The sequence below is a fragment of the Diadema setosum genome, chromosome 12 (genome assembly GCF_964275005.1).
Source record: "Diadema setosum chromosome 12, eeDiaSeto1, whole genome shotgun sequence".
Lineage (NCBI taxonomy): Eukaryota > Metazoa > Echinodermata > Echinoidea > Diadematoida > Diadematidae > Diadema > Diadema setosum.
Window position 1 is genome coordinate 23,359,628 of NC_092696.1, and position 26,894 is coordinate 23,386,521.

General features: G+C 38.3%; 1 protein-coding gene across 1 annotated transcript in view; it reads left to right on the top strand.

Annotated features, from left to right (window-relative positions):
* The first annotated feature begins 4,141 nt into the window (after nucleotides 1–4,141).
* LOC140235608 (synaptonemal complex protein 3-like) overlaps nucleotides 4,142–26,894 on the top strand; it is a 32,997-nt gene continuing 10,244 nt past the window's right edge. The window contains exons 1-8 of the mRNA XM_072315615.1: nucleotides 4,142–4,391; nucleotides 9,623–9,780; nucleotides 12,235–12,337; nucleotides 13,685–13,719; nucleotides 16,956–17,073; nucleotides 18,078–18,177; nucleotides 18,696–18,794; nucleotides 19,877–19,981. Coding sequence (XP_072171716.1) covers nucleotides 9,654–9,780; nucleotides 12,235–12,337; nucleotides 13,685–13,719; nucleotides 16,956–17,073; nucleotides 18,078–18,177; nucleotides 18,696–18,794; nucleotides 19,877–19,981 — 687 coding nt within the window. The 5' untranslated portion in view covers nucleotides 4,142–4,391; nucleotides 9,623–9,653. The remainder of the gene's footprint in view (nucleotides 4,392–9,622; nucleotides 9,781–12,234; nucleotides 12,338–13,684; nucleotides 13,720–16,955; nucleotides 17,074–18,077; nucleotides 18,178–18,695; nucleotides 18,795–19,876; nucleotides 19,982–26,894) is intronic.

The window sequence follows — 26,894 nt, forward strand, 5'->3', positions numbered from 1 at the left end:
TGACGTCATTTTGAAAATTTACTTTTTTTAATTTATAAAGGAATTTGATATCTTTTTTTCATTTTGCCAGCATCGCCAACCCATGAAATAACATGTCCAACTCATCAGCTTTCAGAATATGTAAAGAAAATGGGGGGTTACCGTCCATCCTGACGATTAAAATCGGATTTAAAATTGGCGTTTTTTTGGCATCGTTGCACTGTATATCGCCATTGACGCGCGCGCGGAATTTCAACTTTGACGGACCCGTATGACGTCATTTTGAGTGGGACTGACTTGAAACTTGGTAGAAATATTCCTTGACATTTCAGACATCCGATCAAAGTGAAAAATCGGGAAATTTTCATTGCATATGAGCTGTGCGTACGTATATGTGCGCGCGCGTACGCGTCCGTCCGATTTTTTCAATTTTTCAAAAAATGCTCCAAATGGTCTGAAACGTGTGCAAAAAAATTTTGAGCTAGATTTGAGCATACAAATATTTCAACGCGCGCGTACGCGCACGTTTGAAGTATATAGATGAATTTTGAAAACATGAGTAGAATTACGTTGACTTGAACTATATGTGACGTAAATTTCATTGAAAAATTCCATTCCATAATTGAGATATAATTGAGAATGTGTTTTCATATAATGACGTCATAGTGACGTCACGGTCGACTGATCACTATGATTTTATAAAATTTGTCGTCTTTGGGACATGATACATATATGGTATGAGTTTGAAGTTGATACTCTGAGTACTTTCTGAGTACGTAGATACACAACTTTTGTCCAGAAATAAAGAAGAAGAACCAACAAAGAATCCGTACAGATACAGAAGGTGATCCGAGAGGATACTCGGATCACCTAATAAAGAGCCTTCGGAATAACGAACCTTCGGAATAACGAGCTGTAACCATTTTAATTAACCATTTCCTCTCTATAAAGCTCCGTCGGTCGCATCGCTCCCTAGCATGTAACCACCCCCAAGATCATATCCTGAATGGCTACGCCGGTGCGTCGTAGCGGAGGGGGGGAGGGGGGGCTTGTCAAGCCCCCCACCCGGTGTCCCGCAGCCCCCCACACTGAAAAACGTTCCGCGGCCCCTGTTCACAACTTCAAAACATTCAAATGAATGTAGATAAAAGATAACATCTTTTAAATGGAAGTGTATAACGTACCTATGGTATACACATCATGGAATGTTTATGTCATGTTTTGTGGGATGATAAATATGATATACTAGGTGTTTGCTGCATGTCAATCACAGAATGATGTCTCTTCTATATGCAAGTATTGTAGTAAGTGATCAAGACTTGTATTGCCTGTATACTGTTGAACATGCATTTGTGTGTGTTTCCTGACATTGTCCTAAGAAATGTCCACCTTTGTTGTATCACAGGCTCTCCCAGAAGCAAAAATGAGGCTGAGGCAGCAGGTTGTCAGAACAAATTAAGATTTACATGTATCATCAAGAGTTCTGGTGAGTGTCGACCAAAACTACTCCAAAAAGCCTGCACATGTCTTCATTTATTCCTAATTTTTTTCTCTAATGCCCTACTTTTTCGCTCTCATGTCCTATACTTCTTCCTACGTACTTTTTAAAAGATTTTGTTCTACTTTATTCCTACTTTTTTACATTATCCCACTTGAAAGCCTGATATCAGCTTGACATCAGTGTGCACCAAGTATATGGAAGTTGACGGGGAGGGGGGGGGGGTATAACCCTCCCACGTGCACGACAGAGCTTTTGCATTTTTAGAATAGAAATAGAACAATTTGATGCACATTTTTCTGTGGATTGTTTTGGGATATTTTCAATCCCCAAAAGTGTGCCGAGTCAAATCTACGGATAGGAACTGAGCGGGGGAATGGTAAATTAAGAGGACGAGGAAACTTTTGAATTTATTGGAATTGAAGTAACAGATCAGGGCCCCATTTCATTAAAAAAAGTTGATACAATAGCATCTCATACTGGAATGGCAATTATTGTCAAGAATCCAGCTTCCTGATTGGCTGTTGCTATATTGGAAGTTGCCATTCCACCAAGAGTTGCTATCGAGGATCCTACCATCTTTTATGAAATGGGGCCCTGATTTCATTTCATTTCAGTTCATTTCAATTTTATTTCAGCACGGCAAATGATTCAGCCAGACGGCTGTTCTTCCTCATGTCCGTGCATCATGAGGTAAAAATGTTTCAAAACATACAGGGCCGGCGGAGCGTTTTCAAATGTGTGGGGGCCCACTTCCGGGTTACATGAGCTAACAAGCAAAAAAAAAAAAAAAAAAAAAAAAAAAAATTCGGGTTTCTTCAGCTGACAAGCAACTCATCTCTCCCCTTCCAAAAAAAAAAAAAAAAAAAAAAAAAATGGTCTTCAGTGGAAATATTTAGTGCCACTTACCTACTTCCGGGTTAAAAAAAAAGTGTGGGGGTCCAAAGTGATGACACCTTATGTATTCCTTTGTATGGTGCACAATTTAAAGTGTGGGGGCCCGAGCCCCCACGGCCCCCACGGTTCCGCCGGCCATGACATACACATGTACATGAAACATATATACAAAATACAATAGATGAAACAAATCAGAGCAAAAATAAAAAAGAAAGAACAAAATATTTACAGAAAAAATTCATACATGTTCGGTTTACTTGGAAAAAAAAATGGGAAAGGGGTACGATATCATTATGGTGTCAGATACAAATTTAAACCTCCGTCTATAACCGCAAAATGATTGTTTGCTGTTTTACGCATGTTGGCAATGTATTCCATATTGTGATTCCATAAAGTGATGCACACTTTTTGATGAAATATTCTGAAATTTGTTCAGTGTACCCGGTACTAAGTGTATGGAAAGGGACCTAACGGGGGAGAGATTCTTTGCATTTTCAGAATAGAACTCAACGATCTGAAGGCCCCATTTCATAAAAAGTTGACATGATAGCAATTAAAAGTCTTGCTGGAATGGCAATTGTCATGGTAACGACAAGAATCCAGCTTCTTGATTGGCTGTTGCTATTGGAAGTTGCCATTCCAGCAAGCTTTCATGAAACGAGGCCCAGGTTCACAATATGGGTGAAATATTCGGACAGTTTTCTTTCATAAAAAGCAGGAAAATTTTCCTCATTTCTGGAATTATTGGGAGACGAAAATTAATGACGTGTTAATGACTTGTTTATCATAATCTCGCTTTGTTTTGTTGTCGTTTCCATTGTTTTTAAACTCACTTTTTGTACAATTTGCTCATATTCACATATACTTTGTATATTATATATTAAATCGGAAATAAAGATTGAATTGATTGAATATTCGGAAATCTGTTAGTCTAAAAGTGTATTTAGTCTATGAAAAGGACCGATGGGGTGTGGCCCGGGGATGTAGGGAGATTTTGCATTTTCAGAATTGCCTACCCTTTGCGTGAAATATTTGAACAGTTTTCTGTCAAATAAAAAAAAAATCCACATCTCGGGAATTATTTGGGGCGGCAAAAAAATGATATGTTTACGAGACTTTCACTGATATGTGATAGGCCTACTTGCTGTATTAACTCAGTCCAAGTACCAAAGATCGACGATCTTTAATACCGTATGTACATACTAGTACGCCGTACTTGTACGTCTGCCGGCACGGGCGTTCACCCTCTCGACTCATGCGGATGCGTGCCATTGCGCCATAATACTAATACAGTGTAGTCCATATTGTACAATAAACCAGTGAGAGTGATCACCTCGACCCTGAATACTAGTAGAATCTAGTAGCAAACTGTCGTAAATCGCATGCGATAGATCCGGGCGGGGTGGTCGGTAAAGTTCGGGGTGATAACATTATACGATACTGGTATACACATTCTATCGATTCTGCCAAACCTACCCGACAATCGATAGATCGCCCATCATGTAGCGCAGTCATGCTCAAATCCGCTCACGCGCGCGCGTACGATCTGTCCGCGATTCGATTACGATTGCTGCCGCCGTGCCAATCAGGATGCCGGCCGTGCGCTCGCGCTACCAGCATTAACTGATGTCGCACTCTAGTAGATAGCCCTGTTTGTTAGCTGTTTCCCTGCTGGCGCCTGCACTGGTCTATAGAAGCTAATGCTAACCGATCCTGTTGTATGTAATGGGCGGGCGTTTCCAAGCCCTATGCCTCCTCGCGCGCGCGGTAGCTGCTTGCTTGCTGGAAGTAAAGTGTGTACATGTGTACGTGCATAGCTAGATCTAGGTACTTTAGTATTCTGCTAGCTAAAATTTACTATAGTATTTTACATATAATACTTGATCTAAAGATCAGATATTCTACATCACACGCCCACGAAACAATCCTCCTCTGCAAGTTGTATAAAGACGTAGTAGACAAGGACCACAACTCTTTTTTGGTAAGGACTCGACTAATAAGGCAAGGACAAGGTGCGGTAAGTGAAGCGGAAAGTGCTGCTGTTGAGTGTTGTGTTTGTAAATAGTGTTAGTCTAGATCCCAAGTAGCCTAACGTTAGCTATTTAGGCCTAGGCCTAACGTTTATAGACGTAGGCCTAGGCCCTACTACGGTGGGTTCTCTACGAGTACGACTTTACGTGTTCTAACGTTACTGTTTGTATTTTAACTTAACCCGTTGAGGACGGGCTGTTTGCTGCAACACACGTTTCCTACTCCTAGGTTCTAACGTCTACTTATAGACTCTACCGTATATAGAATAGACATAGGCCTACCTAGGCCCTATAGGCCTACTACTAACGTTAATGTTAACTGTTAGATCTAACAGTTAGTCTATCTAGGTCTAGGTCCTACCCTACTAACGTTATTAACTAACGTTTTTAGAACAGTTCTAGAGCCTAGCTAGATCTAGTATTATCTAGCCTAACGTTAACGTTAGATGTCTACTATTAAACAACACGTTGACAAAATTTAACGTTAACAATGTCAGATTGTCGGTCTACGTTTGATCTAACAAGTTAGACACTCAATAGGCCTAATGTTAGACTAGTACGTCTAACGTAACTCAACTGCGACCAGCAGCCCCAAACGCATTACATACTGTGTAATGGGCTGCTGGTCGCAGTTACGTCTAACCTAACGTTAGGCCTAACACGTTAGCACTCTATAGACAATCTAGTATTATAGGATCAGGGATGCCAAGTTCAAAAAAATTTCATGAGTGAGATTTTCATGACTCGGCATCTCGGCGAGCGAATGTGCGCGCGAGCGAGGGTGTGGGAGGGGTTTTTCCCCCTGTGGCCTCCCACGGTAGGAGCTTTTTCAATTCTTAGCTCTTAATGATGCGATCAGGTGCATACTTAAGTGACTTTTTTTTACTTATTTTGAAAGACAAAAGGAAAATATACCTTTAATTGCAACTATCATTTTAATCTTTTGAGCTATGCTCATTGTTATAGGCCCAAGTTGCAGACTTCGCCCGATGCGTGAGAAAAATGGGTACCATGCGTGAGATCGTGAGACGGCCCCTAAATGCTTGAGTCTCACGCAGAATGCGTGAGACTTGGTAGCTCTGTAGGATGGGGGGTTAGACTCTCACGTACTGACTTGCTTATTTTACTTTGAATAGATCCCGCATTTACGCACAGCTCCTCACTGATAAACAACTGTTTACGTATAGGCGCGTCAATCAAACCAGACGCACTTTACAGTACGTGTCCGGTCCCACAACAACCTGTCCGGACACCCAATGACTGGGTATACAGGTGCCTACATTTCTAGATCTAACATTAACTTAACAATGCAATAGACGGGGTCTAACGTTACTGTACTGAGTGAAAACCCCTAGGGTCTATAGCACTGCCACTGGGAGTGATACCTGCCCTAGTGTAAACTGTAGACTCGTCTTCCACGGGTGAGTAGAAACAATAAGCGTAAAAAGAGTTAGTCTAGTATGTTGTAGTAGACCCTCTAGGCCTACCCTATATTAGACACTCTCTAACTGTTTATGCTCAAATGTCACATAAGGAACGTCTACAACTAACATTATTCTAGTCCGGCTGGTCTAACGTTAGACCTAACCGTAGGCATATTCTATGCATGTGCCTGCTACATGACAGTATTACTGTTTTGTTTTCTAGTGTCAGTGTTAATCTACATCTGTAACATTAGAGTTAGACTTTTGTTAGAGTCTAGAAATCTATCTATCCACATTACACTAACGAGTAGGCCTAACGTTAGAGATATTAGAAATCCTAGATGTAACGGTTACACACTAACACTCAGTTGAGTTAGTGACATACATTTCCCAATTCTAGGGCGCTGTAACCAATGAATGTATTGCATTGGGGTTGTTTGTGCGGTTACTGTATTTCCTAGACTAACGGTAGTATAGATCTAACAGTAACACCGTTAGTGTTAATTGGAGAGTCTAACCATAGTCCATATAGATCTACCACAGTGTGATCTAGAGGCAAAGAGCTAAGAATAAGATCTAGGTAGGCCTATCTAGATCTATTTTTTAATCCTAACATTTCATTTTTTTTTTTTTTATGTGCAAGACTAAGACTGAGAGGAACTTAAAGGTCCAGTTTACCTTTGGGAGCAGTGATTTAAAAAATGTTCAACATATCACATTTGATGCATATGTGTAGGTCTGTTGTATCATAAAACATCCTACCATATGAAATATTTGCAATAAAACCTAAAATATAAGGAGGTATCAGGGTCTTTCTCAATAAACCGTAACTGTATACGGTTTAGTCTGGAAACATTTTTATTATAACTATTGTTCACATTTTGTGTATTTAACAACACTTAACATCGATTATACGAATTCAAATTTTGACAGTTGTTGTTTCTATCCCTAACTCACATTTTAGAACTATTTTAAAGCACTAATGCTGGGTTTTTGTTTCATCTGCAAATGGTAAATTATGCCTTTAACATGCTTTATCTGCAGCTGCCTTAATCTACTGTAGACTTCAGTCATAATTTTTTTTTTTTTTTGACCTGAACTTTTCCTTTGATTTATAAAAATGTTGTTATAATCATGACATGTTGTATAGAAGATGAGAACCATAGTTATGGGTAAACTCAGCCCCCAGCACGTGCATTACAAGTGAAGTGGCTGAGTTTACCCATAGATGGGTCTAACTGTGGTACCCTGTACCCCTGTACAGTACTTTATTAGGTGATCCGAGTATCCTCTCGGATCACCTTCTGTATCTGTACTGATTCTTTGTTCTTCTTCTTCTTTTTCTTCTTCTTTCTCCGCAAAAGTTGTGTAACGCTAATCTCGGAAAGTCCTCTTCCTATCAATGTCAAAATTATACCATACATGTATCATGTCCCAAAGACGATCCTTATAATAAAATCATAGTGATTAGTCGACCGTGACGTCACTATGACGTCATTATATGAAAACACATTCTCAATCATATCTCTTTAATGGAATGAAAATTTTCAATGAAATTCACGTCACATATATTTCAGGTCAAGCGCATTCTACTCATATAATAAAAATTCATATTTTCTCTTAAAACGTGCGCGTACGCGCGCGTTGAAATATTTGTGTACTCAAATCGAGCTCAAATTTTTTTTGCACACGTTTCAGAACATTTGGAGCATTTTTTGAAAAATTGAAAAAATTGGACGGACGCGTACGCGCGCGCACATATACGCACGCACAGCTCATACGCAATAGAAATTTCCCGTTTTTTCACACTTATCGGATGCTTTAAATGTCAAGGAATATTTCTACCAAGTTTCAAGTCAATCCGACTCAACATGACGTCATACGGACCCGTCAAAGTTGAAATTCCGCGCGCGCGTCAATGGCGATATACAGTCCAACAATGCCAAAAAACTGCCAATTTTTAATCCGATTTTACTCGTCAGGATGGACGGTGACCCCCCATTTTCTTTACATATTCTGAAAGCTGATGAGTTGTACATGTCAATTCATGGGTTGGCGATGCTGGAAAAATGATTAAAAGATATCAAATTTCTTAATGAAATTAAAAAAGTAAATTTTCAAAATGACGTCATCAAATTTCAGGTTCACTCGAGCGTATCTCACTTATCCTTTGCCAATTTCCACCCAGATTTCAGTATGTTGTACCCTTTTAAATGCTCTTTCATAAATGTAATAACAACATTTTGATTGGATGACGGCATCACCTTGTAAAAATGGATCGAAAGTAATCTTGTCAAATTTGACCAGTTTACGTGTTATCTCTATGGGAGTGCAGTTTTTCTGGAAATGAAAATTGACATGACTGTCTTTCTCGAGCACTAGCTCACTTATGCTTCGGTGAATTTCTCCCAGATTTTGATATGTTGTAGCTGAGACTTTGCGCTATCGTTAATGTGCCCTTCGTTTTTTCATACGGTGTCGGGATCACGTCCAAAAACTTGGTTGAAATTAAAGCTTATCTTCGATGTATTGAGATATTCCTTTCTTTTTGCAACTTTCTTTACAAAAACTCAAGAAAAACAAGCCCTATCAGCCCAATATTTTGCACATGTTTAGTTCATGTCACGTACATTATTTCATAAAATAACAACTACTTGATCAGACGTAATCTTGGGTATGTAAATTAGGGTCAAAGGTCATAAATGTATCATCTTGTATCTTGGTGAATACATGTCCTATCTTTTCCATATTTTGCACACGTAAAGACCATGTTACAAGGATCATTTCACAAAATAACCACTTTTTGCTCAGATGCCATCTTGGTTGTGCAAAATGGGGTCAAAGGTCATATGTACTTCTTTCTTTATCTTCGTTATGACGTGTTATCTCTATGGGAGGGAATTTTTGTAGATGTGAAAATTGACATGATAGTCTTTATCGAGCAGTAGGTCACTTATGCTTCGGTGAATTTCTCCCAGATTTTAATATGTTGTAGCTGAGACTTTGGGCTATCGAAAGTATGCCCTCCATTTTTCATACGATGTCGGGATCACGTCAAAAAACGTGGTTGAAATTAAAACTTATCTTCGATGTATTGAGATATTTCTTTCTTTCTGCAACTTTCTTTACAATAACTCAAGAAAAACAGGCCTTATCACCCCCATATTTTGCACATGTTTAGTTCATGTCACGTACATTATTTCATAAAATAACAACTACTTGATCAGACGTCATCTTGGGTATGTAAATTAGGGTCAGAGGTCATAAATGTATCATCCTGTATCTTAATGAATACATGTCCTATCTTTCCCATATTTTGCACACGTAAAGACCATGTTACAAGGATCATTTCACAAAATAACCACTTTTTGCTCAGATGCCATATTGTCTGTGCAAAGTGGGTCAAAGGTCAAATATACTTCATTCTGTATCTTCGTTATAGTGTATACGGAATTGTGTACCATAGATGGCAGGTCTGACTCCCTTTTCTAAATGAGAATCCAAACATCACACGGCCAATGTCCACTAAACACAGATGAAACCGGTATGGTCATGCCTATTGGGATCAGGAGACTCAAATCGTTGATTTACGAACAGATCGGATCACCTAATTTGTCAGTGTTGACAAATTCCAAGTCTAGTTTGATGTTGTTTTTAGTAACTTAATATGTTAACTTCTTGCTCACATCCACAGATGGATGAAATAAAAAATTCAGTGTAACAGTTATCTGGTATTGTGATTTTAAAAAAAGAAAAAAAAAAGTTTGTTCATTTTCCCCCTGGTATCACTGAAGCCTGTTACTGTGGCACACAAGAACGTCAATCATGCCTCGTGCGCCAGCAAACACCAAGAAGCAGGGAGGTGGGAAGAAAAAGTCAGGGATGGACGTTCCCACAAAGATGGACTTTGATGATGATGCAAGCAGCATGGAACATATTGAGAATGAAAAAGGTTGACAATAATTCTAATACAAATCTAATTTTCTAATTTGAACTGTTGCTTGAGAAAATGTTTGTAAGTTAGGCATGCTTCCTTTCGATGTTCATTTATGAAAAACAATTGCTTCAATAATGCACATTATAGATCTGTATGATTAGACATGATGTTTGTGGCTTTGATATTCAGGCATGTGGACTAAAATACATTGTGAATATTAATAATAAATAAACAGCTTCAACAATCTTTCAGATTTTTGTCCCATGGTATATGCTAAAATCTTTTAAAGTTCAGTTTGCTATTGAAGTCCTCCACTCCTATAATAGTTTTGACTGATGGTCATATTGATTTTAAAGAAACTGAATGTATTTTTCTTTGTTTTTAGAATGTGCTGAAAAGTTGGGAAAGGGTATTCATTTTTATGTGGGGGTGGTAGGGGAACTTCAGTACTATTTGTATTTTTTTTTTTTATCCAGCAGACAACTCATAAATGTACTTTGTAGTAAGCATTCATCAAGATCATTAAGAGTCCTTTATTTTTAAAAGATTAGGTGAAGGCGGTATATATGTTTGTCAACAGAATTCTTTTTTTTTTAAACAAAACCTACAATAGTTTATGTTAGCATGTCAAGTTTTGGTTAATCTTGAAAAAAATATTGTTGACTTATGCAGAAATCTCTAATAAAAAGATTGCATATTTTCCGTTATTACCATTTTTGACTGGCAAGGTATTAATTTTTATCTTTCAGGGGGTCCACTATGATATGATCATCTTTGCTTTTTGTTTATTTTTTGTCCATTGCCCATCCTTTGCCATCCTTGAATTTTTCACATTTTCACCTACTTCTTTAAAACGCATAGTCAAAAGTTAACCAAACTTGGCACAAATTGTAAAGGTGCCAGGGATAAAAGGTTATTTAGATGGTTGAGATGGCCCCCAATATGGTCCAGGTGTGGGCCCACAATTTGGTAAATATTTGAAGTGTTTTCTCCAGTTCCAGAAGCAATGCAGCCACAGGATACACATACAGGTTATTGGACCCATCAAATCCTTGGGTGAAATTTCTGCAGAAATTACATCTTGTCAAGCATCAGATTAGCACCTCTGAATTTCACTTTCTTTCTTATTGCGATACGGAAAGATTATAGGAACTGCTCAAATTCATAAAATCTAATATAACAGAATTAAGGAAACTGAACCAATTAGAGAGAAACGAGTAATCTGTCAAAACTTTAATCTGAAATGTGTCACTGGAATAGAATCTGTTATTGAATAATGAGGCTCTTGAAAAGTCTGCAACCAAAATAAGCAATAGTATATGAGCAACAGAGGGCTCAAATGAAGTTTGACTTTAATGCCTCCTTCCAAAGGATGCCCAAGGATTTAAATGTGTTTAGTTTGTTCATCCATCCCTCCATTACACCTTGTTAGAAGCAGATGCATCCCACTTGGCTGTGCACAAAAGTTGAATTGCTCTAGTTTACGCTACGTAATGATACACTATCAATTAAAGTAAAATGTATTTTGAAAAAAAAAAATACTGCAACAAGCAATAGAAATGTGCCTTCAGGGGCTAAAAGGGTTAATGCAGATATATAGTAGGATGGTATTCAAGTTGTTCAAGAGGGGTCATCCCACTAGACCGACACCCATGATTACGATTGAAAACGGGTCCATGAGTCATACAGCTCACAAATCATACAGCCCATGAGTTCGGCACTATAGGTAAAAGCAGCCCATGAGTTCGACAGATAACAGTCTCGTGGGCCTTGTTAGCTTTGTGTTGAACTAATGGGCTGTATGACTCGTGGGTGTCGGTCTCGTGACGTGCACCCGTTCAAGACGGGGACAATAGTTGCCTGATTCATCACCCAATTTGGTAACACATATAGTGTGCAGCCCAGCACTGAAAATTAACATACCTGGAATCACCAAGCCAGACTTTGCTGGAATAATTTTTAGGAGCATGGTTTAAAGGTTGTTCACATTGAAGATGTTTCAATCCACGCTGGAGCCCATAAGGAAATGAGGGAAAAAAATCCAACACTAATTATTACAGTTATTTATACTCGGGACGTCCTGCCCTAGTATTGTATGTAGATAATACCCATATAGGGGAAAACATACTTTTAGGACAGTTCTAGGGGTACCCCCCCCCCCCCAAAAAAAAAAAAAAAAAAAAAGAGGACCCTTGATTTCAGTCTTCACAATGATGAATTACCAAGATTCGGGGGAGGGAGGTAATCATCTCTGGTGGTAGGGCATGCAATGTATATAAAAAGGTATTTAAGTGATTCCCTTGGGGGGGCTCAGGGGTGGGCTGACAGAGGGTAAAAACACAATTTCAAACACACACATACAACAAAGTTGACATATTCCATAGTGGAGAAATGTAGAAATCTAACATTATACACATAATTGTTTACTTGTTTGGTTGTTGTTTTTTTTTTTTTGTAAATCTTTTAAAGATGAATCTGGGACAGTGGCTCCTAAGAATACAAAGAAGAGGAGTTTTGATGAGAGTGAAGAGGATGAGGATGACATAAACTATCCCACAGAGGTCAACATCGAGTAAGTCCTATGAAAACTTTGATATTTGTATGCATTCCTTCCCAAGGATATTTCATTATCAGTGAACATTAACAACTGTCAGCTCTAGCAATGGTATTCCCTGCTTACCTTGCATTTCATACTGGTTTTTTTTTTCAATACCATCACTATTCACATCATTGTCTTTCATTACCCTGTACTTTGAATTGTAGTTAATAATTATTCTTTGTACTTTGATTCTCTGTTTTTCATATTGGCAACAATAGAGTAAATCAAATGGGGTGGGGTGATAGTGGTTTCACTGAAATCAACTCTAAAGTAAAAATTAAAAAAAGTTATTGAATTTTAAAGTGTCATATGTTTTCAGGGAACAGTGACATAGCTGAATCAAATGTAATAATGTCATGGCCGCACAAGTCTCCAACTGATAGACATGCATATCTTCACTGAGTTTCCCTTCTTGACATAAAATTAAAGAAAAAATGTAGTGTATCCTTTGCATCAAAGTTTTAAAGTGTTCCAATAATCGTAACAATGATGACTTACAGAGGGAAAGGATATGCATTTGCAAGATCATGATTTGATTTTTTTTTTTGCTCAAAACAATAGAGATTTGTTGTTACAATAGATAATTTGCAAAGTTTGCAAACAAACTGCATGTACAAACAAATAGCAATTTGTGATAAAAATGAAAAGACTGGGACAGGAACTGTGTACATTATGTAATGTCTATTCAGCTCAACCATGATTTGATTGACATCCTGGCAAGTAATAACATACATCCCAAGTCACCAGCCTCTATGTGGTGGTGTTAGTAGGCCCTGGGGCATTTACATTGTAGAAATCTGGAATGGGGAAAACTGGGTTTTTCGATGTAGGCCTACAATTTACACTGCCGGAAAACAATTAATAATCGTTCCATTGTTTTGGTAGGAAATGAACATGTGCAAGGCACTCTGGAATATTAGGGGGGGGGGGTTGAAAGTAGCGTGCATGTGCCTGCAACATGCTGCTGTCTTACACGAGTGTAGGCAGGCAGGCATTTTGAAAAGTAAGAGTGGGGCAGAAAAAGAAAATCTTTTCTACTGAATCCACCACGGTGGTCAACATCATTGTTTTATGTAGTTTTCAAGATTGCAATTTTTAGGGGTTTTTTTTTCTGACAATCACATCAGTCTCGCTGGTTCACTGTCCACTTTGTCATTTAGTATGTCATATTTAGGTTTCACATCATCTGTAAACAAAGAGACTGGTAGAGATGCACTGAGATGTCTGTAAAATGTTTATAATAACTTATGCAGAAGTGAAGCTATAACTTGGAAGCAGAAATGATAATACAATTCTATTCAATTCCTTTTTCATCTACAGTGGAGAGATGCAGAGTGTGTTGCAAACATTTGGGGGTAAGTCATAATTTATACCATGAGGTCTCAGACCTCTAGACCAAGGGTAGGCCTGCTGGAGACATTATGGCTTCAGGCTATTTGTCTCCGTTTTCACATGTATATGTTTGGGGGGTTTCATTTGGGTATTGGGCATTTACTTTACTTTACTTTGATTTACCTTAATCCAATGATGATGTAGGACAATTTCTGTTCATCAATCAAAACTTGGTCTCAATGTTTGTATTTTCTGAGGACTTGTCAAGTTGAGTGTGTGGGAAAGGACAGATGTGTTCAAGAAGAACATACAGCCTATACTGGTTCATAAACAAGATCATGGTTTTTTGACCAGTATTTGTCTAATCTATTCTTGAAACTACTTACAGAGGTTGCTGAAATGACATACACTCTGTATTCAGGAAGACCTGTCCACAAATCAGCAACTCTTGCTGCAAAAGTATTTCCTAGCATCAAGCCAAGAATACTGTTTGTCCAGTTTCATACTGTGGCCTAGCTCTAGACTTCCTGTGAGCTGAGTGAAAATATTATATTGAGTATCATATATTCCAGTCAAATGTTTAAAACCCTCAATCATATCACCCCTCCTACACCTCTGAGCAAGAGTTGGTTAATTATTTGAATTGCATTTATCTGAGCTTGAGCTCAAGCTCCCTCTCTCTCTCTTTTCTTCTCTCTCTCTCTCTCTCTCTCTCTCTCTCTCGCTATCTCTCTCACTATATTCCTCCCCCCCCCCCTTTCTGACTGCATCGTAAATTGATTGTGTAAATCAAATTTTCACACAATTTACGTGATGTGCATCCGAAACAGCAATAGTTGGGCATTTATAAAAAGATTTTAGAATGTCAAAGTCAAATAATTTTCATTGTTCATTTGCTAGGGTTAGTAAGATGAGAAATAAGTAACATAATCTTAATAGCCTGACATGCAAAGATAGAAAGTATGACAATGATATGTGCTGATCAGATTTGGAGCAAAATTGATGACAATCTGGCATATAAACAGTCTTAAGTTCTTGTCAGCAATTGCAGAACATATGCATCTTCCTTATACATGATGTCCATTATATATCTCGTTTGCTCGTTAGCTGACATTGAACAAAAATTGTTACATTTATAATACCATGATAATTCACATACTTCATTGTTTACTAACTGTACTGTGATCAGAAGTGTGCTTTCTTGTTTACCCTCTTTGGAAGAAGTACAGGGATTCCCCCTTTGTTACTTTTCTTTCTTTCTTTTTTTCGCCATAGCAATCAGTGTCGTTACAAAAAGGAAAGCAGATAGAACAGTTGAAATGCATGTCCACAGAAGTGCATTGCATGCAAGTATGTGATGTGATGCCTCTGACACATGAGTTCCTCGTCTTGAAAGGAGAATAGCAAGTACTTGACAATATTTTTGTCTCGATGACGATTGTAATGCTGTAGAATTGTTGCATTTGACATTTTGCAGTGTGATTAGAGCAAAAGTAAACCCAACAACTTCCTGGAAATGCAAACACAAACAAAAAGCCGTGAGCTTGTATGATTCTCTGGATTGTGTAGGTCTGAATTAAACTCTCTGTCTGTGTTACTGGCATCATGATACATCATCCGCAGCATGTCCTACAGCTGTTGTAATTGATGATATTTTATGAGAATTATGAGCCTGATTTTGTTTTTTAAGTTGTTGTTTTACCTTAAAAACATGATTTATTTGGTTAGGACAAGACAATATTTTTTTCATAGGCAGAAGTCATCCAAACATTTCTTCCACAATAGGTGCTTTTAGAGGTTTCAGTAGTCCCTTTACCACCCTTCAACACATCTGACACCCCCCCCCCCCATCAAATATAGGTATACATTGACATACTTCAAACAAAGACTTAATTTGCTGTAATCTGCCAACTACTAAGTATAACTAAGTTGGTTTTGTTGTCATTTCTTCTTCTTTTTTTTTAAAGGGTCTATGTTGTTCTCTTCTTTGCATTTTCATTTTGGTGCTATAGCATCCAGGCATGATGATTTTGCATTTCTTGTGTGTGTGTGTGTGTGTGTGTGTGTATGTCTGTGTTTTATTGAATCTATCTTCCATTTTGTCTAGAACTTCCCTTAGAATGTCAGTTATTGGCAAAGATTTGTTAAAAACTCAGTGGTATGTCACAGTTTTCTTAAGTAATTGTCCCCGCCGAACGAGTTCGAGCAGGGGACTATGAAACGGGCTCCGTACGTGTGTGTGTCCGTGTGTGTGTCCGTCCGTGTGTCCGTCCGTGTGTCCATGTGTGCGTCCGTGTGTGATCAAAATCTTCAATTTGCTACTTCTCTGTCATTTATTAGCCAATTTTGATTCTGTTTGCTTTATATGATAGCACTACATGGGAGCTTTGAAACTTCTACACAGAATTTCAGTCGTGACCTTTGACCTTGACCTTTGACCTATATTGTACATTTTGATACAAAATGCTACTCCTTCGCCATTTCTAACCCGATTTCGATTCCGCTCACTTTATGTGATGGCACTAGGTGAGGGCTTCAAAACTTCTACACAGAATTTTGACCTTTGACTTCTTTGACCTTTGACCTTGATTTTTGACCTATATTGTACATTGGCTACAAAATGCTACTCCTTCACCATTTCCAACCCGATTTCGATTCTGTTTGCTTTATGTGATGGCACTAGGTGAGGGCTTCAAAACTTCTACACAGAATTTTGACCTTTGACTTCTTTGACCTTTGACCTTGATTTTTGACCTGTATTGTACATTTTGCTACAAAATGCTACTCCTTCGCCATTTCTAACCCGATTTCGATTCCGTTTGCTTTATGTGATGGCACTAGGTGAGGGCTTCAAAACTTCTACACAGAATTTTGACCTTTGACTTCTTTGACCTTTGACCTTGATTTTTTACCTATATTGTACAATGGCTACAAAATGCTACTCCTTCGCCATTTCTAACCCGATTTCGATTCCGTTTGCTTTATGTGATGGCAGCAGGTGAGGGCTTCAAAACTTCTACACAGAATTTTGACCTTTGATTTCTTTGACCTTTGACCTTGATTTGTGACCTGTATTGTACATTTTGCTACAAAATGCTACTTTCGGCGGGGACATATATTACGCACCGCGTAAATTCTACTTTTCCTTGTTTCAGGCTGGAATGTTTATGTCACTCATCACTGCATTTTTAGTTCCCTTTCTTACAACAACTAATACGAGCTCATGTCTGACCATTTCCTTTCTTCAACTGTCTTACAGCCGACATGAGGAAGTCCATGTCAGGGAAGAGAAAGCGCCTTGAAACCCTCACACAGCAGACCCTCAAGTCAACAAACACCAGAGTGGAAAAGATCTGGAAGATGCAGCAAACAGAGAGGTGGGAGAATTTAGATCCCTATTTTCAGACCTGTGTTAAAAAGCCCATAATGTAAAAAGGGCCAGCATGTACATGAGTACCCTAATTTCCAGATAAGTACATGATTATCATTAATGATAGATTTGTCTCTGTTGTGTCATAGAACAGAAAATATACAAATTAGCAGTTTTCTATTGGGAAAGAATAACTTTCAAGGGTTCTTACATAGCTTGTCAATTTCCTTATTAAAATTCTTGTAGAATTATTATCAAGCATCTTTGATTATGCAGTATGTAATTTGTTGTCTGCTAATCCTATTCTTGAAATGGGTCACACTGGTGTTCATACTTTGAATTCACACTGACATGGTACTGCCTGTGGTTTCAAATTTTGTAATTATATGGCTTTTTTATAGCGTCGGTCAAAAGCCCTCTGACTGTAAGAAGTACAAGAGGAGCAAGCAGAGGATCATTACATGAGACTAATCAAACAACCAGCAAGAGCCAAGACCCAGTGCATTTTGTAATCTACATGTATGCCTTCAAATTACCATATATTCCTGCCAGTATGTGGTGGCAAAAATCACAACCAAAGAGCAGAGTGTCACCAGAAGTAACTAGCTCATACAAACGTGATCACACTCATCGAGGCAATGGTGAATTGGTCAAAATCACTGATCAAAGTAGCTCTGTGAATTATTGAATAGGAGTGGTACACAGTTAAGGCCGTCTCCCAGTCATGAGTGATAATCACAATTACAGATCTTACAAGGCTCTCCTGCTCGCAAGCTTGGTTTTCACTCTAGCTCTTTGCTCATGACTGTGATGGCTGACAACAGCATGAGTGCCTTAGAAGAGAGAAAAAAAAAGGCTAGCTTTATTGTATATTCAGTTTCAGAGGGCAATTATGTCTGCTTGTATTCTGCTCTAGTTATTGGATACATACATGGACAAGTTCATGTGTATTGTGCTATTGGTGACAAATAATGTCATGCTCAAGTCTCATATTCTGGTTTCAAAATGTAGGCAACGGCTGCACACGGAGTATACCAAGCAACTAACTACTGTCCTGGATCAGTGGGACAGTGACATGAAGAAGATGAAAGAAAATGAAGACAAGTTACAGGTACTCTATACTTGCATGAAATTGTTACTAAAATTCACTGATTTAATCAAAGGGGGAAAATGCACCATTCCTTGTATTTGTTGATCTATATGACTGAAAAAAAATCCTAATGCTTAACTAAACAGAGAAATAAGACAAAGTAAACAAGACATACGGAAAGCAGTTTCAGTTTGCTAATTGTGAAAGCATGGATTCGTGATCAGGCATTCTCTTGGACTGCCTGCATGATAATGAATCTATCAGCAGCCTCTATGGTGAATTCATGATGAGATGTATTGCAATTAAGACTAAGTTACTGGAAAAATTGACACTCTTAGTTGAGCCAACCCTGTGAAATTGTGATTCAACTGTGAGTAATTCATGTTCATGTATTGTTTCAACATAGTGCTTATAGTAGCACCTATATTTAGTTAGCTTTATGCTTTACTATGGGTGATTTACAGGTATAGATGGAGCAGTCTGTACAATATGATAACCTTCTCATGTATATCTTCCTCTCCTCATCCATTCCAATGTAGAACATGTTAAAGCAACAGCAAAGGAACATCCAGCAAACGTGCATTGCAATGAATCAGCGCCTGAAGAACATTAGGCAGATGTTCGAACTGTACAACAAGGTCAGGCCTCTACTTCAACATCCATTGTCACATCCAGGAAATGCAATGAGCATAAGTGCACAAACATGTAATCAGTGCTTTAATATATCACACCATGGACCATGATCACACAAATGTAAGCTGCCAGATCATCCAGTTGTGAGGGGTGAGCAGATAGAAGAAATAACTGCAATAGAGCAATCCCCTCATTCTTGTATCACAGCTATAGATAAAGGAAGATGGACATATTATGTGAACATGCACAAATCACTGCATGTTTTACGCTAATGCTAATTCAAGTGAATTTTAAAAAGCAGAGACTCCAGATGTAGGGAGGGAGAAAATATGAATGGTTCAAAGATGCCAACCAAACATTTGCATGCGTATACAAATTGTGCAACTGTACTAGCGCAACTAGTGTCACTTGACTTTTGATGATGTAAATCTTGCTTTTCCAGATGTTGTAAGGCAATGCTCAGGATCTTAAAAGCTCACTGATTCAAAAGATCAAAACCTAATGAAAAGGTGGATAGAACAGAGAGACAAAATATTTAAAGGGGAATTTGAAATGCACTATATATCTCACAAATTCAAACAGATTACACTGGAGATGACTAGTTAGGAAAGAAAAATCACCAAGCAGCAACCAGAAGAAATTGGATCTTTCACTTCAGTGGATAATGATAAATCACTGTATAAGTGCTTGAAAACATCAGTAGGTTGATATCAGTCCCTACAACACAATCATTTTTTTTTCCATTGTTTAATTTTCAGAATGTTAGATGTCTGTCAACATTTAGTGATGAAGAGGAAGAATAATTATATTAATTTGAGTCTATGCATTTTTTTTAATGTATATCAGTGTGTTTATATGCCATGATCATTACTTAAAAAGAAAAACACACAACAGCATCTTTTATGTAATCAAAATTGCGTTGATCTCATAAATACTTTTTCATGCCTCAGCACAAGTGATCCAGAGACATCCCTCTGTACACAATTAGTCCCATATTATTTCATTAAATTGATGGAGTGTTCCATTAAGGAAGGACACAAATTTTCATTGGAGATCTTATATGGGTCTTGCTCCTTGACTCTTACAGACCATGGGAGATCTAGAGCAGTGTCACCAGGGGCAGCAAACAAATGTCCAGAGTGAACTGAAAAAGGAGCTTAACCTGCTCCATAAGAAGATCCTTATGGATACGGTGAGTATAGGAATTAAGTGTACCCAATGCACCAACATAGCATGTTGGTGCAGCATGCACTTGTTAGTGGATGAACATTGCAGGCTATCATCAGTCACCAAAATATGTACTGCGGCAGGATAGGTTTCAGAGAGCTCTGTGTAGTGCATACAAATTTACTGACCACTCTAGGTTTAGATACACACTGCTCTTTTCGTTTACATGAGCTTTGTGTGCCTCTACTACATGTAGCATCTCCTAATTTTGCATTCTGTTGAAGCAGGGCTGAACCCTATTACAGCGGGTAAGGCATTCTTTCCTGGGTCAAGAGACCTCTGTGACAAAGTAGAGAAATCTAATGCTGAGACCAGACCTACTGTTCACTGAGCTGCATTGCCACACAGAGATGCAGTTTACACCAGGTAAACAGATTTGTAGAGCATACTATAAAAGTTGAAATTTTCATATGAGTGATTTTTTGGCTTGGCAGGGTAAGATGAATTTTGCATGTTAAATTCTGCAGGATAAAAACATGAAATAATGTTACACATAACAACCACAGATATTAATATGCATTTATTTTTGCACTAGTTTCTGGTCATACAAAATGCACAAAAGTTTCTTCACAGTGAAAATTTCCACTTTTACATTACTGATAGTCCATGGGTTTAGCAGTGGATTACTCTGTCCATAAATGTACAAAGGAAGAGTCCCCTAAATTCCTGGTACAGAATAACTGATATCGGTGGAAAAAAAAAAATCACTTATTGTATGTTCATAGAATCCCTTTGTGTGGCATACTGTCCCCTAGTTCACCAGAAATGGCACGAGAAATGAGGGTAAAAATGATGAAATATCATAAAGACTGTCCAATGTGTATCCACCACCTACCTCATAGCTTGGCAAGAACCTCTTATATGATTTACTAGCTACCGTATCCGGGCAATTACCCCCAGAGGGCAATTACCCCCCCCCCCCCCCCCCCCCCCCAGCCAAATACTGGTTAGTGGTAAGGTTAGAGTAAAGATTAGGGTTAGGGTTAGGTTTAGGGTTAGGAGCTTGGAATAGGGTTAGGGTTAGGTTCAGGATTAGGATTAGGATTAGGGCCAGGGAAAGGGTGCGGGGTAATTGCCCAGGGGGTAATTGCCCTAGACCCACTAGCAACATCCCTGGCCAAAGAAATGCAAGTAAAAAGATAGAAGAAATGACAAAAGACACAGATGTTTGAAATGTTTGGTATCCCTTTTCCCTAAGACTTCATCAGAATTACCTACCCTCTTTCTGCTTCCTGACAGAGGATCGCTGAATATCCTTTTCAAACTCTTACATATACATCATTATCATTTACACCTTGTCGAGCATATGGCACCAAACAATGATAAAGTAGGCATAAATTGGCTTGGTATCAGATAATGCAGAGCAGGTCCCAGCATACTGCATAATTTATGACATGTGGAATAAATATCCTATACAGTCACATTTTGATGACAGTTGGTCTTTGAGCAGAATGTCAGTGAAAGTAAATGATACTTTTATTTAACCCCTCCCCCCCCCAAAAAAAAAAAAAAAAATAAATAAATAAATAAATAAATAAATAAATAAAATAAAATAAAATAAAATAAAAAGATTAAAAAATGTAAAAAAATTAAATAAATGAATAAATAATAATAATGATAATAATCAGTAAATGAATAAGCATGACTTTGGAGAGGAGTGAACGCCGCCTGGATTTTCACTGTGGTGTAGAGGGAAAAAAACTGTAATAGCGCCCTCTTGAGCTTTTTTCTTTCTTTCTTTTTTTTTGGTAATGGAACACAGCAGGGCCACATTGTAAATGCTATAAAATCACGATCTTTGCTGAGAGTGACACTCATGGGCCTTCATCATAGAGACTTCAAATATAGTACTTGGTAGTATAAATTGCAATTGTTGAAACTGCCACAGGAGCAGTGAAATTGAGTAAGGGTGACTTGGCTAAGTTGCCATTTTTATAAGCAACCACAATAGCTATACTTTACAAGATAGTTTGCACACTTGAAAAAAAAAATTGTAATACTTGTTCCTCCCTTCCCCCCCCCCCCCATCCCATCCAATTTCAATTCAATGGATATTTATGGTCATCAGAAGATGTAATGCAGTGTGGAGTATTTTCTGCTGTCTATATATGCAGTTTTGTTGTTGTTGTTTTTTTCATTTGTCAGATGTGCCTAAACTGTTGCCAATTTATTGTTTTGTATTTGTCTTTGAGATGAAGTTGCTCTCCTCTAAAAGATAATTCCCTTTATATTCACACTGAATTAGAAAATAATGCACTTGCAGTACGGTGCTGTGTCCAGAGCAGTCATCCGCATTCATAACAATCCAAAGTGCCTTTTGAGAACAATGATAATGGTGTATGGTACATAATATTAAGGGGATCGTATAGTTTTGGTCGAGACCTTATTTCGGGTTTCTAACATTTTTTTTTTTGTGTGTGAGATAATGAGAAACCTCTTATGAAATATGAAAAGGGTATGTAATTTTATGAGGAATTCAACGTTTATTCGATGAAAATTGGTTTTGAAATGGCTGAAATATCCAAAACAGAGCGATTCTAATAAAGTGTGGGACCCACCTTTTATTACGATTGCTTTGTTTTACTTTGTTTTTGGATGTTTCAGTCATTCCAAACCCGATTTTCATCAAATAAACTTCGAATTCCTTTTAAAATGGTATGCTCTGTACTATTTCATAAGTGTTTTTTTGGTATCTTGCAAAAAAAGTTAAAAGCCCAATTCTCATCACCACCAAGCTAGACTGTCACCAATAGTTACAGCACCCTCTTATGTTAATGGTTTCCTTCAATCTGAGTGATACCATTTCACCTTATCCACATGAGGAATGATTGCTCACTCTACACATGCAAGCAATTCTGAATACAGTTGATCTGGAGCATGAAATTGCTGAAGCTGATGTAGAGAAAGCTAACCTAATCAGTGCCCCCCCCCCCCAAAAAAAAAAAAAAAAATATATATATATATTATATATATGATGGTATACTAGTAGCTGCACATGTCATCTTAAGGCTGCGTTTTTCTAATTTAGAGTGAGAATCACGTTTCAGAACGCATTTGAAATTGTGTTTGCGAACTTGGTTTGAAACGCTATTCTGGGTGTGCCTCGTTTATCTAACCATCATACAATCGCAATTTGAGTGTTGTCACTGCGCAGCTGCTTTGTGCCGTTTGACCCGGGAAGTAAAGGTCAACTGCATACCACCAAACATGGCTCATCAGTCACACACAAATAATGGGCAGAGAGCACAACCGGAAACAGCTGGGATTTGACCTTGAGATATAAACTCGTTTCATAACGGCATTGCGTTTATCTACTCTCAGAATGGCAATCGTGGTCTCAAATGCGTTTCAAAACGCCCTTTGAAAAGAGTTTCAAAACACCATTTCTAAACACATTAAATTGGAAAACATGGTTGCATTTATCCAACCCCTGAAAATGCTTAAACGTGTTTAGGATCATGATTCTGCCTCAGAATATTTTTTAATGAACACAGCCTAAGACTTATTAATATGTGTCACTTCACTTTACTTGCCTAATAATCAGAGTGCTCTATTCACATGGACTTATTCATATGAAATGGTTTACTCTTTCAAAAAATCAGTGTTACATCATGAAAAGCAAACAAACTTGTCGTATGTCAGTGTGCATGATTTTTCTTTCTCTGTCCCACTATTGCATTTCTGATTCATGCATGTTTTTGGGTCTCCTTATCAGAGTAATTTGTTTTTTTTTATAAAATGTCAATTTTGCTGACCACAAATACTCCCCAATTACCATTCTATTATACCCCCGCCACACATAGTGTGAAGGGGGTATATAGGAATCACCGTGATGTTGGTCGGGCGGGCGGGCGGTCGGTCGGTCGGTTGCAAAATCTTGCGTTGCGAACTCCTACAGTTTTGAAGTAATTTAAATGAAACTGAGGGTAAATGATGTTATTGAGGTATAGGTGTGCAAGACATGTTTTTTGTGTTTGTGGGACAATGCGTTGCCATGGTAACCATAATTTTACCAAAACCTTGTGGATTAAATAACTTCCATAGTATCTTAGCAATCAATTTCAAAATTGGTATCTATGATGATCTATAGGTGTAGTTATGCAAGACTCGTTGTGTTTATGCTTGACAAAGCGTTGCCATGGTAACCGCATGTTTTCTTCGAAATCTTGTGGAGTGAACAACTTCCACAGTTTTGAAGCAATTGAAATCAAATTTGGCAGGCATTATGGCCTTGAGGCATAGATGTGGAACACATAATTTTTGTGTTTGTCGGACAAAGCGTTGCCATGGTAACCATAATTTTACCAAACTCTTGTGGATTGAATAACTTCCTCATCATTTAAGCAATTAAGGTCAAATTTAGTATGTATGATAATCGGGAGGTGTAGTTATGCAAGACATCAATGTGTTAATATAAGAAAAATGTGTTGCCATGGTAACCACTCATTTTTGTATCAAATTGAACCATTTAATCTATGAAGGTGAAATTTGGTGTGTCTGATGCTCTTTAAGTGTAGTTTTGCAAAATGTCCTTTGTATTTGTATCGGACAATGCGTTGCCATGGTAACCGCATTTTTTTTTAAAATCCTGTGGAGTGAACTTCTTCCACAGTTTTCAAGCAATTGAAACCAAATTTGGTAGGCATTATGGCCCTGAGGTATAGATGTGGAACACATAATTTTTGTGTTTGTCACACAAACCGTCGCCATGGTAACCACAATTTTACCAAAACCTTGCAGATCGAATAACTTTTCCATCATTCAAGCAATTAAAGTCAAATTTAGTATGTATCATGATCTCAAAGTGTAGTTTTGCAAGACACCAATGTGCTATTTAAGGAAAATGTGTTGCCATGGTAACCACTCATTTTTGTATCAAAATAAACCATTCAAGCTATGAAGGTCAAATTTGGTGTGTATGATGGCCTTTAAGTGTAGTGATGCTGGGGGAAACTTAAGCATGTTTCCATTTGCTGTAAGTTTTATACTCAGTGTCAACTCTGTAATTGTACAGTAAACTAAAATTATTCTGTTTCCAATTCAACAAATGCACAAACTTGGTATCAACGTCATTGCCCTCATGACATCACATCCTATAAAGCAACACTAGGAGAGGGGGTATTAATCACCTTCCGTGATAACACTAGTTATGACACACAGGTGTGTGTTTCTAAGTTGAAACCATGTGGATTTGCGCCCTCACCCTGAGACATGCGCTGTCCTAGAATAGGCCCGTTTACACTTGCTTGGAAAAATCACGATTTTAGAAAAATCGCGACATTTGGGTGCAAGTTGCTAAGCAACTACACCCAAACGCCCTCGAAACATCGCCAGAAAAATCGCCAGCCGGAGTGTGATTTTTTGAAACATCGCGAAGTTTGAGGCGAAGTTAACGAGTGTAAACCCAAGCTGCAGAAATTTTGCAATTTTTCATCACGTGACTTTCGGTATCGGATTGCACCGGGAGTTTACGCATGCTCCCCATCCCTCTTTGGAACGTGTAGAGAGTACGTCGGTCACTGGCCAGAGTACTAGGTACACGGTACAGTGTACAGGTCTAAATGGCCGATCCTCGATCGGCTCGTGGTCTCTCACCTCACTCTCCCTGATGAAACTAGTACGTGAAAACTACTACTAGTAGCAAACCTGAAGTTCTCCAACCACGTATCATCACCCCATGACGACTTAACAAAATAATGTTCTCCCAGAAATGCGTTGATTGTGGGAGTGCCCATATTGCTCTCGATATTGTTTGTGGAATACAGGAGTATGTAACAAGTGTGAGTTCTTGCTGTCGCCTGACAAAATACCAGTCCTAACTTCCAAGTCCTACTTCTCATGCACTTTCGTCATATCGGCGAAATTTCATGATCCTCCTGAATGCTGCTGTCATCAACTTTTCCATACTTAGATGAAGTTTTACACACCTACTACGTATGTGATCTAATATAGCAAGCTATATAGTTTTACCATAAGTAAACAGTCTCGAGAAGCACAAATTTATGTGTGCATTGGTGCATTGTACTGATAAAAAGCCCTGGCTCAACGTTCCAACCAGCTAGCTGTGATCAAAATATACTGCACTGCAGTGAAAACGAACAGAATAGCGCACGCTTCCACTCAGCTACCGTGTTGAAAAGAGGTAAATTACGCATGCGCACTACCGACCAAAAAATTGCGATGCTTCGTGAAGCTCAAACTTCGCATGGTTTTGCGCAAGTGTAAACGGTGGAACCAAAATATCGCGATTTTAAAAATCGCGATGTTAGTAAGTGTAAATGTGGCTAATGAGATATTTAGGGTACCTCACTTCCAAGCTTTCCTTCACAATCACAATGGGTCACACACACGTAGGAGTATAACGCACCATCTAAAACATAAGAGCTTGTTCTATGTCATATGCCAACATACTTCATGCAGACAAGTCCAACCACAAACTGATGTCTCCTGAGGCTCACAACAGTTGTGACCTTGAACCTTTACTGAACTGTAACTCCTGTAAAAGTGTCAGTAAGGTACAAGAAAGGTCTGGCATTCACAACATGCACATACATGTACTATAATCAGTTTCTTGGGGCCAAGATGATGAGCTACAACCCAAAGGAAGAGACGACATCAGTATATCAATGGTAACTCAAAATGTGTGGCATGTCACGGGCAGTATGTCTTAGATTTTAGTTGGATGGATATTCTGAAGGGAAGATTACTTTTAATTCTTGTGCAACTGTGCAAGGGTACTCAATAAATGTATGAGTAAAAATAAAGAATAACAGTTCATACAGACACTCATAGCCTCTCAGTGAGCTTGAATGCTAGCTTTGAGCCTTTCTAGACTAGTCATATAGGACTCTTCTGCAAATGTGGCCACAAATATATTC